General features: G+C 35.5%; 2 protein-coding genes across 2 annotated transcripts in view; one reads left to right on the top strand and one right to left on the bottom strand.

The window, feature by feature from the left end:
* LOC110447145 (heat shock protein 75 kDa, mitochondrial-like) overlaps positions 1-2,918 on the top strand; it is a 39,392-nt gene extending 36,474 nt beyond the window's left edge. The window contains exon 18 of the mRNA XM_021492623.1: positions 506-2,918. Coding sequence (XP_021348298.1) covers positions 506-601 — 96 coding nt within the window. The 3' untranslated portion in view covers positions 602-2,918. The remainder of the gene's footprint in view (positions 1-505) is intronic.
* A 6,215-nt stretch (positions 2,919-9,133) lies between these two features.
* Positions 9,134-18,468, bottom strand: LOC110447144 (V-type proton ATPase 16 kDa proteolipid subunit). The gene is made up of 3 exons (XM_021492622.1): positions 18,278-18,468; positions 11,400-11,583; positions 9,134-10,976 (listed from the first exon to the last, which is right to left on the bottom strand). The coding sequence occupies exons 1-3, from the start codon at positions 18,357-18,359 to the stop codon at positions 10,769-10,771; spliced, it is 474 nt and encodes a 157-aa protein (XP_021348297.1). The 5' UTR covers positions 18,360-18,468; the 3' UTR covers positions 9,134-10,768.
* Between the last annotated feature and the right edge of the window lie 50 nt (positions 18,469-18,518).

The following is an 18,518-nucleotide window of genomic DNA, read 5'->3' as shown; positions in this document are numbered from 1 at the left end:
AATTAAATGTGGTATTTGTTTATAAATTTGATAACTCAATGGCATTTTGATATGCTTCAATATCCTAACTCACATACTTCTGTAAGCTTAACAGTGGCACACTGTTTCTTTGTAAGGTATAGGATAGCTGTACTTTCAAATCAAAGGGTTATCAAGTTTACCTTGCCTTATCGTGTGCAGTCAAGTTATATATTAACAAATGTAACTTTACCCTTTTCACTTATCAAATGAGCCTCAAAAATGGCATGAAAGTTGAATGATTGGACAAAATACAGCTATACACATTACCGGGTATGGGGCCCAATCTATTTCTGAATCCATTTTTGATTGTTCTAGAACCTGTCTTAAGAAATTTCTTCCATTGCAGGAGACCATAGTTATATTAAGGTTAATCACATTTTATTTATTGACGTTCACAACATTAAACGTGAATGCATTCACTTGTTTCAGGTTAGTTTGAGTACTGGCACCAGTATTTACCACATGATTCTGTTGTATTTTTCAGCTGTTTGACAATGCCATGATTAACGCCGGCCTGCTGGACGATCCTCGGACAATGGTGGGACGTGTCAATGAGATCCTGGAGAAGGCATTGTTGTAGCGGAACATTTCCTGGACAGATACAAGGGTTAAGGAGAGGATGTGTGTCAGCTGCCTCTCAGCATACCTTGTGAAAAACAAGACTCTTCTAATACAATATGGTGCGATTTGTATCTCAGCATACCTCGTGAAAACAAGACTTTTTTTCTAATACAATATTGTGTGATCTGTTGTACACTGCAGAATGACTGAAAAAGAATTATTTCTTTCATCCAACACAGACTGATGGTCTAATGTTTCTAATCTGTGGATATTTCAGTTTGTTTACAGAGATGTATAATTATACTGACTGGATATATATAGAGATACCGAACAAGAAGGGGTTGGTTTCAATGTTTATACCTAAGCCATGTTCACTTTCAGATTTCTAGTATTGAAAGACAAAAGGTAAACTGAGTCTTTTAAAATTGATCAATAAATATAAACATGATAGCCAACCAACAAGTATTGAGGAACTGTTTCATTTAAAAGCCTTTAAATATACAAGGGAAGTAAGTACTATTTTACACTGTTATGGCATCACAGTGACCATGATCCCAAAAAATATGATGTCATAAATCATTGCCACATCATCTCTCGCTCATTTTAACTTCATATAAAAGGTATAGGTCATCATTTTAACCAAGTGAATGTAAACCATTCCAACCTCTGCATTACATGTGTCTGCTGGATAACCGAACTACTCGGTAGTAAAGCGAACGTAAAACATACATTTACATGTGTCTGCTGAATAACCGAACTACTCGGTAGTAAAGCGTACGTAAAACATGCATGACATGTAGTATATAGATATACTATGAATTTAATATAGTTTGCGATGTTCAGATACCAGAGAGAAATATATGATAAAACTGTATGTTTTACATATTAGCATTATGTAGCGTCTATATAACTGGTCTATATTGGTTGTAAACATCTACTATTTGACGGGTCATTATCAGTTAAAAACAATAAACATCTATTGGTGAAGTTAGCTGTATTGGTAGTGAACATCCACTATTTAGCTTTCAGCAACACTCTGTTTAAATCTCTGACATTCTAGACCAGAGAATGATTAAAACATATTAGCTTGACGTGTTAATATTGAAATTAATGTAGTTTTAACCTGTGTAACACCCGTATAGTGTTTCAAGCATGGAACTGAATGAAAGCAGTTGAACGTTATAACAATGTTCTGCATTAAAACTAAAAAGAAGTTTAGTAACAAATTATACTGGTTCAACTTCAAATGCTTAAAATCAATATTTATGTAAGATTACAGTTAGAAGAAGCAGTTTATTTCCTGTGCTAGGAAACATGTGGTTAATTCTGTAGAGAAGAGAGGCTGTAGAGAGGCCGGTATTGACTGGAATAACGAGGCAGTGTACTCCACAGCAGTTCTTCATCACTACTGTTACACTGAACACTGGCTGCAAAACACAACCACGATTGTGAAGCGAGAGTTGTGTGTGGCTTCAGCTTCGATTTAATCCATTGATTCTCCAGATATTCTGGTGTCATTTCATTCAGTTTAGCTCCCAGTCACATGCTACACACAACTCATACAAATGTGTGACAGAATGGTCGGGCACAGCTAGCACTCTCGGACAGGGCATGACTTTCTTTCATGATGTATGATGTATTTTTCGGTAAAATCTCAAAATTATCACATACATTTGGATTTTGTCAAAACTGGCCAAATTATTTGTTTCTGACAACAACAATTTATAACAAGTAGACCCAATACTTAGTAATCCAGAGCCCTCTGTAAACTGGACAAATTATTTGGTCCCAGGTGTGCCCTCTTTAGACAGACTATACACTGTAATTGTATTCTAGCTGTTATAGGTAAAAAGAAGATTTGAGGATGGAGTTTCTCATCTATGAAGCTTGTTGATTTTTTTATGACATTAACTATTTGTAGGATAGCTTTTCTCCGTATTCCATATTCAATTTGAGGTGTATTTATTGACAATGGTTCTGTCAACATGATCACCCTGGTAATCAGACATTCAAATTAAATATCATCAAATGATTGAATCCCTTTTAGAGTAAAGAGATGTATTACTTCTGTACATACACATAACTGTATCATTTACTCATGTCACTCCACAAATATATGTAAGCACAGGTGGTTTACAAATGTCACAGGTTTCAGAGATCAAGATAAACATGTGACTGCTTTCTTAACTTTTATTATTTAATTTTATACAATGTGATATGAAGTTGTAAACCACTTATGTACTTTAACATGTGTATTTGAACTGTCACTTGTAGTTAGTCATTAGACTAGAAGTATGAAGTGTTGATTAACCATTTGAAATAAAACATAAAACTTTGATTGTCGAACATGTTCTTCTTGATGAGTTGGTGAAATTCACCAAGTGAAAGTTTGATTATGGAGATTGTGAAGGAACTTCAATAATATTTCTGTATTGTGGACCATGTGCTCATTTCCCCCAGGTTATTATATTATGATTAAGGGGGGAGGGGGGAGGAATGCACTTTTCTTAACCCAAGGATATCCACATTGGCATTTTCCCTACTGCTCATTTTACAAATGTATGTAATTTATATTATTAATTACATGTGCCTCCCTCCTTTCAACCCCAAATTTTCATACCTGGAATAGTTCTTAGCATTCTAACTGCAACTTAACTGAACTGAGTAAGAAATAGACATGCTACATGTATTTAAGGTTGGCTGAGTAAGTTATAGACATGCTTCATGTATTTAAGGTTGGCTGAGTAAGAAATAGACATGCTACATGTATTCAAAGTTGGCTGAGTAAGAAATACTTCTACTTCTAAATGGTACTGACCAACTTCAACAATTTGAAGATAAAATGGCAGACGAGGAGTGAAACATGGAAAGAGATTGTTTTTAAAAGATATGAGATGGTCTAATTTGCGTTTGAAAGGTGACGGTAGAGGGCTGATTTGAATAATTCCGTTGTGGGGCTCGAAATAATGTCAGGTGGGATTTCATTCCACTCGGGTATAGTTCGAGGGAAGAATGATGCCTTTCTGGTCTGGGTTTTTGAGTGGGGAATTTGATACGAAAACTGGTGGTTTGTTCGGGATTTTCTAACTGTAGGGATTAATCTGTCTGATTTTACGATAGCGACTTTCTGGTTTACAATGTTATGAAGCATGGTCAGACGAGCATCTCTACGTCTATTTGCTAGAGGGCGCAGCTTTAGATGGTCCAACATATCTGACACAATGGAGGTACGATGGTTGTACCTGTGCTTATTGAGCACATAGCGCGCTGCCCTTCGCTGGACCATTTCCAACTTGTCAATATTTGTTTGGGTGTGAGGGTCCCATACTGTACAGGCATACTCAAGTGATGGTCGAACTAATGATTTGTATGCCTGTACTTTGGCTGATTTTGAGTCAATTTTAAGATTTCGTCTTAAAAAGCCTAGCGTAGAATTTGCTCCTGGGCAGATAGTATTTATATGTGAATCCCATTTAAGGTCAGATGATAGTGTTACACCCAGATACTTGGCCTGACTAAGATGTTCCAGTATGGGTCCATGTAAAGTATAATTATGGACTATTGGAGTTTTGTTTTTAGTCACCGACAACACATTGCATTTGTTTGGGTGGAAGATCATTTTCCATGTATTTTCCCAGAGCGCTAGTTTGTCAAGATCTTTTTGAAGTGTTTCAGCATCACTGTTTGACTTGATAACTAGATATGCAATAGTGTTGTCTGCAAATAAACGGATTGTAGCATTTAGACCCACAGGGATATCGTTTATAAAGTAAAGAAATAAACTAGGTCCCAAAACTGACCCCTGGGGTACCCCGGAATGGACATCGACAAAATCAGACTTCTCCCCTTCAACTACTACTGTCCGAGTTCTACCGGTCAGGAAACTCTCGATCCAGTTTGCGACATTTCCACGTATACCATAAAAGACATGCTACATGTATTTAAGGTTGGCTGAGTAAGCAATAGACATGCTACATGCATTTAAGGTTGGCTGAGTAAGAAATAGACATGCTACATGTATTTAAGGTAGGCTGAGTGAGAAATAGATGTGCTACATGTATTTAAGGTTGGCTGAGTAAGAAATAGACATGCTACATGTATTTAAGCTTGGCTGAGTAAGAAATAGACATGCTACATGTATTTAAGGTTGGCTGAGTAAGAAATAGACATGCTACATGTATTTAAGGTTGGCTGAGTAAGAAATAGACATGCTACATGTATTTAAGGTTGGCTGAGTAAGAAATAGACATGCTACATGTATTTAAGGTTGGCTGAGTAAGAAATAGACATGCTACATGTATTTAAGGTTGGCTGAGTAAGAAATAGACATGCTACATGTATTTAAGGTTGGCTGAGTAAGAAATAGACATGCTACATGTATTTAAGGTTGGCTGAGTAAGAAATAGACATGCTACATGTATTTAAGGTTGGCTGAGTAAGAAATAGACATGCTACATGTATTTAAGGTTGGCTGAGTAAGAAATAGACATGCTACATGTATTTAAGGTTGGCTGAGTAAGAAATAGACATAAGGTTGGCGGAGTAAGAAATAGACATGCTACATGTATTTAAGGTTGGCTGGGTAAAAAATAGACATAAGGTTGGCTGAGTAAGAAATAGACATGCTGCATGTATTTAAGGTAGGCTGAGTAAGAAATAGACATAAGGTTGGCTGAGTAAGAAATAGACATGCTGCATGTATTTAAGGTAGGCTGAGTAAGAAATAGACATAAGGTTGGCTGAGTAAGAAATAGACGTGCTACATGTATTTAAGGTTGGCTGAGTAAGAAATAGACGTGCTACATGTATTTAAGGTTGGCTGAGTAAGAAATAGACATAAGGTTGGCTGAGTAAGAAATAGACATGCTGCATGTATTTAAGGTAGGCTGAGTAAGAAATAGACATAAGGTTGGCCGAGTAAGAAATAGACATGCTACATGTAATCAAGGTTGGCTGAGCAAGAAATAGACGTGCTACATGTATTTAAGGTTGGCTGAGTAAGAAATAGACATAAGGTTGGCTGAGTAAGAAATAGACGTGCTACATGTATTTAAGGTTGGCTGAGTAAGAAATAGACATGCTACATGTATTTAAGGATGGCTGGGTAAAAAATAGACATAAGGTTGGCTGAGTAAGAAATAGACATGCTACATGTATTTAAGGATGGCTGGGTAAAAAATAGACATAAGGTTGGCTGAGTAAGAAATAGACATGCTACATGTATTTAAGGATGGCTGGGTAAAAAATAGACATAAGGTTGGCTGAGTAAGAAATAGACATGCTGCATGTATTTAAGGTAGGCTGAGTAAGAAATAGACACAAGGCTGGCCGAGTAAGAAATAGACATGCTACATGTAATCAAGGTTGGCTGAGCAAGAAATAGACGTGCTACATGTATTTAAGGTTGGCTGAGTAAGAAATAGACATCCTACATGTATTTAAGGTAGGCTGAGTAAGAAATAGACACAAGGTTGGCCGAGTAAGAAATAGACATGCTACATGTAATCAAGGTTGGCTGAGTAAGAAATAGACGTGCTACATGTATTTAAGGTTGGCTGAGTAAGAAATAGACGTGCTACATGTATTTAAGGTAGGCTGATGCTTTTCTCTCAATAACTCAATTTTCCATTATTGGCAACAACAAAAAAGGCTGTCCAGAAACAAAGAATGTTCAGCCCTTTCAAAAGGCATACAGGCACAATATCCCCCTGGAGACTTGGAACAAATTAAATCTTAAGGCTATATACACATAAACAGACAGTCGGAGGAAGGTACATGTATACACATTATGATCCGAGACTTAGCAAATTGAGGAAGCTGCTCACAAGTGGTTGTGGTGAGGTTCATTATAGTCCATGATCAAATTGAGGGCGAAATATTTCAGACAAGATTGCTGTTTAATATTGTTTTCAGTGGTTGACTTAGGCTTGTGTGTGTTCACATGTGGATGTAAGCATGTTAATGAACCTTATTACATATCCATATAAACATAAAATGTAGAACTTGTCACATACATCTCTTTATAGATCCACAAATTTACTACTTCCATATCAATTGATATATAAAATGGGTAAATTGATTTGCATTTGGTCAATATTAACATTCTTCTATATATATAGCGAGAAATTAACAAGAGGCCCAAGGGCCTTAGCGGTCACCGGAGTTATATTATAGGTACTGGAAGCTCAATTTCATTGTTGAGATGTGATGTGGAAATCAGCATGTACATAAGGATGTAAATGAAGTGAAATACAATACTTGTCATTTCATCAAAGAATAAGAATTTTAAAATATTGGTGAATTTTCCCTTTGGGGCCCCGCCCTAGCCCCTAGGGATGGGGCAGGAATCCCAATTTTACAATGTAATACCCTCATCCACCAAAGATAATTCTGACCAAGTTTGAATAATTTTCTGCTGAAAATGGGTAAAATTTACACAAGTGTTATTTCCCTATATAAACTATAGTAAACTTTACCCCCTCCCCACAGGAGAACTGATGGATCGGGGTCCTGAAATTGTCAATTTCAATAAAGCCCCTGATGATCTTTCTATCCATGCACAGAAATTGACTGTAGTACCTCTCGAGTCTGGAGAAGAAGATTTTTGAAATATTGGTTAATTTTTCCTTTGGGGCCCCGCCCTGGCCCCTAGGGTTGGGGTAGGAATCCAAATTCTACAATTTGAAAACCATCTTCCTCCAAGGATGATTCTCACCAAGTAAGAATAATTTCCTACAGTAAATTGTCAAAATAAACACAAAAGTGTTATTTCCCAATATAAACTATAATAAACTTTACCCCCTCCCCAAGGGAGAAGGGATGGCCCGGGGGTCCTGAAATTGAGCAAAGCTCAGGTGACCTAAAAATGCAAAGGTCATACCGGGATTTGAACTTGGGACCTCGGAACTCTTTAAGACCTATAGCCAATAGAGCTACCTGGTAACCAGGAATCAATATCCAGCCCAGTTCTGCCATAGGTATACATATAATTTGTAACTAGTTGTGAAAAAGTACCAGGGACCATATGAAACCACTTTACATACTTTATGCAGTTTCACAAGAGCCTGTACAACAAATTCTTTTAAAATGTTCCACTGTAGCACACATTTACCTGTGTGTACATTAAATGTACAAAAGGCAATGGCTCAGAATACAATTTAAGCTACATATAGATGTAGGTATTCAAACCAGTCTCTCAGTACCGGTATGCTGCAATACATTAGGCTACACAGCAATATTCCCTGTATGCTATATACACTTTCGTCATCATAGATAGATCAAGAGATGAACAAAAAGTACATATTCCATGACCTGTGGTATGTGTTAAAACAAGAGGCCCATGGGCCTTAACGGTCACCCGAGTCTATAGTATTTATTTTTGTTGTTGAAATATGTACCAATTTGAGTAAAAAATAGTATAATGTTAACTTAACTTTGTCAGGACAATGAACTGATCATTCCTAGACCAATTTTAAGTGAGATCAGCCTATTAGAACTTAGTAGTAAAATAGCGGCTATGGCAGTCAAATTGTATTTCTGATTGACCCGAAAAATAACAACACTTTATCAGGACCATGATTTGATCATTCCTACAAAGTTTCGGTTCAATCGGCCAAGTAGAACTTTACTTTAAGTTTAAAATAGTTTTCCAAAATTGCAGCCGTGGTGGCCATATTGGATTTCTGATCGACCCGAAAAATAACAACACTTTGTCAGGACCATGATTCGATCATTCCTACAAAGTTTCAGTTCAATCGGCCAAGTAGAACTTTACTTTAAGTTTAAAATAGTTTTCCAAAATTGCAGCCGTGGTGGCCATATTGGATTTCTGATCGACCCGAAAAATAACAACACTTTGTCAGGACCATGATTCGATCATTCCTACAAAGTTTCAGTTCAATCGGCCAAGTAGAACTTTACTTTAAGTTTAAAATAGTTTTCCAAAATTGCAGCCGTGGTGGCCATATTGGATTTCTGATCGACCCGAAAAATAACAACACTTTGTCAGGACCACGAGGCGATCATTCCTACCAACTTTCAGTTCAATCGGCCCAGCAGAACTTGACTTTAAGTTTGAAATGTAAAATGTTAACGGAAGAAAACGGATAGCAATAGGTCACTTGAGCTAAAGCTCAGGTGACCTAAAAAAGCATCTTTTAGCCTTATTTGGTGTATTTACATTCAAAACCAGGGAAATTTCGTTTTTCTTGACGATTCAGTTAGCGATATATTTTAAACCATTTTTTTACCAAATGGTGGAAAAGCAATATTGATGTTTTGCGAGAACAAGTAGCTATGGCTACTGGTTCCATTAGGGGACACACATTAGCCAGAAACCATTAAATTCTGTCAGAATTTTAAAGAATTTGTCATTTTATGATCAGTCCCTATTTCTCTAGGCATGAGGGAAAGACCCAAACACTTTCTGATTTGAAACGATTCCTGTGTAACAGTTCTTGCTAATACTGGTTTACAGTACATTCTTTGGTATTCTTGTATGTCCATCTTAGGGCAACAGAAACATGATTTTTAAAATAACAACAAACTGGTGTTTTTTGTGTGTGGTGACTGTTTAATACTCTCACCAACATGAAAACAAATATACTCTGTACATGAAAATGACAATATCATATTTATAATTTCGTGTGTATTAGATCATTCATGCAATTTTTGTTTACATGGTTGGGGAAAACAATTTAGAAAAATGTTCTGCTAGGAAATTTTACAGCTAGAAAGTGATCGAGGAAAACCTTCACAGCTCCAATGAAAATAGCCGGTCTTGTATAGGAAATACATACAACTATCGAAGCTACAACATACGCTGGCATTACTGGAATGCTCACAAATTTCTACACATCAACCAAAAAGTTTAGAAGATGAAAAATGTTAGATACTTCGGTCTTCTTATTTGATCCCTTGAATTATAAACAGTCGTAGATAATATGTACCTAGTGTACAAGTTGTCGAGACTAGTTATTTATTAGGATATGAAGGATGGGCCGAGACAGCTGAACTGGTTACACAATATTTTTTCACAAGGAATATGGCATCGAATCTAATAACAAATTCTATGAAGCAGAAGTAAAGACCATTTTCAAACAATGTCTGGAACTATGGTTCTCACAAGGCATGAAATAAATGTAGGTTTTGGCGTCCAGGTATTTATGATTAGGATGTTAGCAACACAGAACTGTTGATGCTCATAGCCTTGTATACAAATTTGATTTTCTGGATTAGACAAGCACTTTAATGTTTCAACTATGAAATATGTAAGCAGTTTAGCAATATTTATCCCGTTTTCTGACCCATTTTCAAACATTTCTCGCTCGCTCTCGCATCATTGACTGGCTAGCTTGTATCACTGTCTGCATATAGCAGACCAAAACAAACAAAAAATATATCTACATTTCCAAATATATTTTGTATCATATATAATAACACATAGGACAAAATACATACACAAAAGAGTAGAAATTAATTAAATTATTTCATAAGGTAAATAATTCCATGATCGGATTCTTCTATAACATTGCAAGTTATATATAAATAATTGGATGTATCTGCACCACTAGGTAACATAATCACAAATCAACTTTGTAGTCTTCAATCATTCTCACACATACAACCTGGTGACATTGTTCAAATCACTCGAGGGATTAGAAATGCATGATCTGTTAGCAATGAGTGTGACAATGATGTAAGAAGGTTGTTGACTTCATTGCAACTCTCAAACAATCTGACATGCCCATCCATCAGCAACGATCTGTATATATACAAGGCTAACGTCAACATATAGGTAACTGGAACACGTCACATCATGCCACCACAATGGCCGACACTTGTGTTGAATTACAGGGTACGTCCAACTCTAAATAGTGCCGGTAACAATCTAAGAAAGTATAAATTATGTTTATTACCCTATAACAGAAAGGACGATCAAAATTTTACACAACAATTTGTCCCCATTCTACATATTGTACTTTGTTCTGACAAGAATTCTAAAAACATGTTTACGTAAAAATGACTAAATAAACAAAAGACTTATTTTTAAGTTGATAATCAGATACAGGAAGATGCTACAATCGGAATGTTAGTCGAGGGTCGCTCGCCTGCTTGTATCTAGTCTGCTGTGTTTCCAATTGTTACTACAGTTTGTATGATCAGTCAATAGAAGTGTGTGGAAGCGTTATCCTCTGGTGGCCAAGATAAGAGCTACAATAAGTCCGTATAGACCCAGTACTTCAGCAAAAATAAGAATAAGAATCATCCCGACAAATAATCTGGGTTGCTGTGCTGTTCCTCTTACACCTGCATCTCCCACAATTCCGATGGCAAATCCAGCAGCTAGACCACTCAAACCCACACTCAGTCCCGCACCTAAGTGGCAGAAGCTCCTATAGGGGAGAAAGAGGAGGGCCATTAACCAAGCAGCAAGTTAACAAGTTTAGTGTAACAGGATGTTAATGCAGGCATGTATCGCTTCCTCTTCATCAATGAAAATATGAAGAGAAATTTACATGTTGACAAATACATTGAATGGAAATTTATTTGTTTAAATTAATACTCTTCGGATTTCATTCACCTATAAAACTACAATACAATATAACACTGACTGGTAAACACCTAGCTAACCAATTATAATCATATCAATATCAATGACATTTTAAAAAGAACATTTCCGCAAAAGATCATACATATGGTCAAAGAAAAATTAATTGGTCCAATTTTTGATATTTTCGAGTATTGTGGCATACCATGTTTGTGAAGAGTAAACTGATTCTGTATGAATTTCTTGGTTTGAAATGTGGAATACATACGTGAAGAGTGTGTAGTCTTTGGTGATACTATTGGCGATGAGGGCAGCTACGACCAGACCATAGATGGCAATGATACCAGCCATGACGACGGGGATCACAGACTTCATGATCAGCTCCGGCCGCATCACAGACATGGCAGCGATTCCAGTACCAGACTTGGCTGTGCCATAGGCAGCTCCCAAGGCTGAAACAAAAAAACAAGTGGATCAGACAGTGATTTTGTTTTAAGGGTGGTGACTTTATTGTGAACTTGTTCAAGGTATTGTATCTCTTCGTGTAAAAATCTGTGAAAAATAAGGACAATTATTTTTTACTGATAGCACATTTGCAACAATGAACTTAGCTTGTTAAAGAATTCTTGAATGAATTTTAATCTGAAGGCAAATAAAGAAAGTAGAGCATTGATCAAATTTGATGCATACACTGAAAATTAGAATCAAGTTCAATCAATGCTCTACTTACTTCATTTGGTAACCTTGACCTTTACATCAAGGAAAATGGATCAAAAGTAGGACCAAGATCAGAGCGTGTAAATATATGTGTGAAACCTTTATTAGACCCTTCCCTTTATAGAGGGGCATATGATACAAAAAATAAAGAAGTCGGGTACTAACTATTGTATAAGTCATGTATATATAGCTAGTAGTGACTGTACATTTTAGTACATTCTTGACTGCTGCTAAAACTTTTTAAATAATCATTTATGCCATAATGATTACAAAATGTTCATGAGGGTGTTGATCAATTCACATTATTGGGAGTGATTTCTCTACCCCCGGTCCACCGGAGCCTGTGGTGCATTGGGAGTGATTTCTCTACCTCCGTTCCACCAGACCCTGTGGTGCATTGTGACTTCAGGAAAATATCACACACAAAAAGCATAATGATGGCAATATAATGTGATTTTTGCATTAATTTTAGGAAAATGGAGCAGAAATGATCTAGGACACGGAACTTTACAAGGCCTGAAATTCACCCTGAAAATCACTGATAGGGGATCCGGATGTGATCTTGGAATTAAAAAAAAAAGGTGTAGAGTAAGGAACATTATGCACACTTTTGGAAAATAGTGTTTATAGAGAACAAATGGATAACTTTTACATGGAAAAAGGAGGATATCTACCGAGAGAGGAAGCGTTATGTAATGTAAAGATACATTTATTGATATATATAGCCCTGTGGCTAATTATGAAATATAATTGTATAGGGGTGTGTATATGTTTAGAGAACAAATGGGTAACTTTTACGAGGAAAAAGGTGGATATCTACCGAGAGAGGAAGCATTATGTAATGTAAAGATACATTTATCGATATATATAGCCCTGTGGCTAATTATGAAATATAATTGTATAGGGGTGTGTATATGTTTAGAGAACAAATGGGTAACTTTTACGAGGAAAAAGGTGGATATCTACCGAGAGAGGAAGCATTATGTAATGTATAGATACATTTATTGATATATATAGCCCTGTGGCAAATTATGAAATATAATTGTATAGGGGTACACTTAGAGAAGGTGTCTTGTGTGTCAAATCTAATCCTATTACCTAATGTATATGTATATGGTATGCCGTGGGATGGACTTCAGCTTGAGGGTATACAAGATAGACGCGTGAGTGTACGTGTACATATGTATGTGACGTGTTAGGACTGTTGACTTCAAATGGCCATCAACATTCCTGCCACTAATTAAATATGTATAGCTCACAGACTGTATTTCCTATTTCCTTAAAATTACTTAAAATGTTTTCAAAAGTATTACCTGTTTTTAAATTGAGATTTATGAGGGAGAAATAATTCACTGGAACTATTATAACATTTCAGGAAATACTCAAAATTGTTTTTGAGGTGTGCTAGAACAGATCAATATTATAATCCCCTATACAGAAGGATCCCGGATATAGCCTCAATTGGCTCAAGTCACTCCTGTGTTATACACATATATACAGTAACTGTACATACTACACATGTACAATCAGGTAAAGCTATAGATAGGTACCACGAAATGAATGTGTGTACAATCAAATATGTACAGTGTCCCCTAGTTGTTTTTTGTGGGAGTTTTTTTATTTAGTTTTATTTTGTAGAATTATCGGTTCCTCTGATCATAAATTATACATACATAGTACACATCTATTTTTGTATATGGTGTATGTTGTTTTCATTCATTTTGCATTAAAATCAGTATGCATGCACTTGCAGTATCCTGGTGTGAAATGCAAAATGAACATCTGTTTTTTTAAAAATGATTATGTCAACTGGTACAACCCCAGGTATCAGGAGCTATGAGCTATGGTTTATCTGTTCAGGATGTAACTGTTGTGTTTTATCAGGTCTTTCAAACATAGAGCTAAATCAAACAGCAGAATTTTACATTTCAGTATTTGTTGACTGAATTTGAAAGGCATTTGACAGGTAACAAAGTAGTTAAATCAGTTGTTTCCAGTCTAATTGCCTTTTTAATCATGTCTGATGTTCTCATATATATCGTGAAATCTATATAGTAAATAGCGGTCTGTCACAAAATCAGTTAACAGATAAGTGTGTAAATAGTTTTAATGGTTTAAAAACTTGGTTGATTCTGGAAGCATTTGTGATATCGCTCAGATTTACGGAGTACGATGCATGTTACATTATATTTAGTAAAATGCCCCGGTTCCAGAATAAATGTGACAATCTAATTGCAATTCATTTTGTTTGTTGTTTTATCATCTAATTGTGTTTAAACTGTTTTTGAAAATGGTGCTTACAAGCAAACACATGCTGGACACTGCATTAATCAGACAAGAGATGGGATTGTGAATTGAGTTTTACTTTGAAAACGGACACAAATCTTTAAGATTCAAATTCCGACATACATTACAAAACATGAACAGCTTGATTCCTTTGTAAATGTATTTTTATCATAACTGATGTGTGGGATACGATATGTGGGGAAACAAATATCCATTAACTATGTTCAGATATCCAATTCAGCTCTACTCTATAGGGTAGTATTTACTGAAGTAAGCTATGATCTAGTTAGACCTGTACAAATCTATAAAATACTGTAGTACAATGTATATCAGTAGGTTAGACTGTAAGTTTATCTATCCAATACTGACACTTTATTTGTGTTAAACGTTTCCTTTTGAGAACATGTGAGGAAAATCTATATATTCTTCCCATATAATTGGTAATACTCCACGAATAGTATAACATGGTGTAACACAATGGGGCTATAATCCAGACTTTTATGTTGGCACTGCTGACGATGATGGTTAGACACTTACAGCCAGAAGCTGATGCACCGACTACAGCAGTACGACAGCCTGTACTCAAACCTAGCTTAGAAGCCAGCTATAGCCCAACCATGTAAACACTGAACCTGGATACTGCAAGCATCGATTACCATGGGAGAAACCATGCGATCAATAACTGGTTCTCTGGCTGTCAGCTGAGTGATGTCAAAGGGAAGCTTGCTATACCAAGGCATTAGAGCAATCTACCACCAGCAATCAAGGGTGGGAAACTCGGCCCTATATATATGCCACACACAATGTATATGAAGAGGAGAAAATTAAATACTATCATCTTATTGGATAATAGCCTAGTGAGCTCTGATCTGATTGGATGATGTGGGACTGGTGTAAGAGAGGAAACACCTAGTGTGTTTGATCTTGTAGAGAATTCTTATGGCAATTCAATTTCCATAGCTTCATTCTACAATCGTAGCAATATTGAGTCACGTTTAGTCACCCTCAGTCTAGTCGGATATTGAAACACCATTTGACATTATGGATATAATATATGTATATATCTAAATTGATTTGTTCTTATCAACCAGGTTGATTCATATAGAAAAGACATCAACACTACATACATTGTACACCCTTGTGATCAATCTCAGTAAAGAATCAATTGTGATAAAAAATTAATAAAGCAAACTCTGATACAAGCAATACTCTATAAATAAACCTGTGATTACTATAGGGCACTTGCATCTCTAGATGTGAGGCACTAAAAATATTTCAAAGGAAATTTTGGTTCTGCTGATGAAAATAAACCTGAAGTCATTACTGTACACATGTTACCATGGCCACTTTCGATTTCAGATACCCTAATGCCACTTGTTCCTGATCACTTATATATGTATCAGTATGAAACCTTTCTCAAAATGAGAATATTTGTTCGAATTATTTGTATTGTGGAAATTTATGCTAATAAGTGTAAGTACATTGTATACACATGCATGTACTTATACTAATCTACTTTTTGATAGCAGAAGAATATTTTAATATTATAGTCAAGTGTACATGTTGCATGTGTGTATATAACAACGAGGCCAATGGGTCAGGAACATTGGTGCATTTATGTAAAACTTATTATATATAGTCCTAAAAATGTTATCTTTACAAAGAAAAATCATTAACACTCACATTCTAAACCATGAATAATCATAATGACATAGAATATGTACATGTATTTCATGATCCCCAGTGGAATACTAACATACTTATAACTAATTAACTTGACACAAGCATCATGATGTAATGACAATGTTTTACCTTGGGGTTATCATGACATATCTCTCCTATCAAAGAGTTCTAAGTCTCTTAATACTCTTACTCTTCAACTCTCTTGAACCAAATTGTAAGCCTTATTCAATCCATTGTGAACGATGAACACAATATAAGTACTACATATATCTTATTAACACAAGAGATAACATGTAGCAGAAAATAGCTAATTACAGTTATTCAAGGGAGACCTTACACATTTTTTAAAATTTTTAATTTTAGTTCACACAATGAATAATGAGACTGCTTGTGCAGGACTATTTTTTTCCAATTTATTTCTTTCACCATAAAATCTCTGCATTTCGAACCCCAATTATTTGAGGAATTGAAATTGCAACACACTTTAATAAATAACATACATATACATATGCATATACTTCCTGGATTGGCAAAAAAGTCAATTCTTGAAGTTGAATGTCCTGAAAATGCTTATTATAAACACTTACAATTGCATGTAAATAGCACTGACAATATTTTAAACTTCCTGACAAGATATAATCATAAAGAAATTAATAAGATATAGATAGTTCCAAGTTGGTTACAATACATAACTGTATATGATCTTTCATTAGTTTCAACTTTAGGAGATGAAAGAAATTTTTCAAGAAGTTTTCATTTTTGCAAGGTTCTGTCAATTGAATGGAAAGCTTCTGGACACAGTCTAAGAGGACAGTCATAGTATATAAATTGTATTTCTTATATTGAGGTAGTTTGTCATTAAAATTCTTGGAAAATATAGAGAAAAGGATTCAGAAGTTATAAATTGTGCCTACTCACTAACTGTAACAATGAGATATATATAGACAGCATGTATGTATGGTCGTAGTAAGGTCATAACGTCAAATTTACCGTCATACAAACAGATACCCAGATATGTTATCTAGGAATACCTCAGTCGCTCAGCAATGTTAATCTTATAGATATATAGCTAACTTCTATCCACAGAATTAGGTCACATTGAAATCTTTACTGACAATGTCAAGCACACACTTGCCCTTTTTCTGTGACTTTTCTCAATTTCAAAAGAATCTATATGAAACTAATTGTACTTATCGTTAAATCTGAAAAATGTTTTTACATTATTACTATTTTTTCATTATTACTATTTTAGAGAAAACAATTTTCAATTCAATGATTGAATGTTGTTTTTATAAATATAAAAGTAAAAACATTTTTTATTGTGGTGCTCCATGTTTAGCTGCAATGACCTATAGAAAGTCAGAATGAAATACAGGTCACTTTAACAGCAGTTCACATTAACATGTAGATCCATGCATTTGTAACAGGAAAGAGAATAGTGCACCGGTGATCGAACCCTCGATCTCCAGGTTCCTAGTCGGACGCTCTACCATTGAGCTAAAGGGAAATTCCCCCTAGCTCGAAGCTAGAAGCCTAAAGGCGACCTTAATCCTATGTAAAATTGAACCCTGCCACACAATATAAACTGTATTTAAATGACTACTACTATTGTATTTCATAGCATTCATTTCCCTAAGACCCAGACCAATTAACAGAGGAGACAGAATCTTGGGGCAACTAAAATTGTAATTGAATAAAGTTTACCTGCACTTTTACAAAGTTCTCTATACTGTCTATACAGTAGGTAAAACCATACAGTAGCCTTTAAGTTTAACAAATATTATTTATACCAGACAAGACATCAACTTGTTGTAAAATCAATGCAGGATGGGACATTGAAATTTTCGTGTACTTTTTGCTATTATCACCTATAATTATAGCTGTATTGAGCTATATTTTCTCTATATAGCTCAATCGGCAGAGTGTACTGGTCCAGTTAAAAGGCCAATATTCAGCTGTTAAAAAAAAGAGAGATTTAAAATGAAAGTAAAATTTAGTCCAGCCTAAATTTTCACTTCAAACATGCTTTATGAAACACTTTCACGGAATTATGGCTGCTTTTTTATCTTCATAGTTTCCGTTTTAATATTTCGATTTCTTATTAATTAATACAAATGTAGTGCTATGATAGATACTAGAATTTCTTTGACTGTTTAAGAAAGATAATTTTTGGAATACACAATGATTCACCTTCGTCCACCGTCTCGTGACCCAACAACCCACCGGAACAGATGTCATCGTCGGTGAAACACATTTCAAACTGAAACTCCATTACAAAACGACAAAAATATGCACCGCAAAAACAAATTTTCCAAGCATGCCATACATATTAATTTTGTTACGACTTGTTTCCTGTCGTCAATGTCACATCAAAATCATCAATGACATATTCCCAAAACGATCGATTATGATTTGCCCACCCGGTGCCGTGTCAAAGGCAAAGTTGAATATTTCTCTTACCACTGAAGGCCATAGCCGCCGTTGCACCCATTGCTCCGAAGAACGGTGTGTAAAGGGGTTGTTTCTCAACTACGTCGGTCATTTTTCTTAGATTTGGAATTGAACTAGGGTGAAAAATTCGATTTTACGGAGAGGATATCCACTCAGGTTGATCGACGATGCAAGATGGCGAAATTACAACGTATCATGTGATCGTGATATCCCATTATTTCTTAGCCGTAATTTGATTGGTCGACATAAC

Source organism: Mizuhopecten yessoensis, unplaced genomic scaffold (assembly GCF_002113885.1).
Source record: "Mizuhopecten yessoensis strain PY_sf001 unplaced genomic scaffold, ASM211388v2 scaffold3229, whole genome shotgun sequence".
Lineage (NCBI taxonomy): Eukaryota > Metazoa > Mollusca > Bivalvia > Pectinida > Pectinidae > Mizuhopecten > Mizuhopecten yessoensis.
Note: the sequence above shows the minus strand (reverse complement) of the source record. Positions and strands in the feature narration are given on the sequence as shown.

Coding starts and splice junctions, on each gene's coding strand:
- LOC110447144 (XM_021492622.1), bottom strand. CDS start 18,359: ATGACCGACGTAGTTGAGAAACAACCCCTTTACACACCGTTCTTCGGA. Junction 11,584..18,277: donor GGCGGCTATGGCCTTCAGTG/GTAAGAGAAATA, acceptor TTTTTGTTTCAG/CCTTGGGAGCTGCCTATGGC. Junction 10,977..11,399: donor AAAGACTACACACTCTTCAC/GTATGTATTCCA, acceptor TCTCCCCTATAG/GAGCTTCTGCCACTTAGGTG.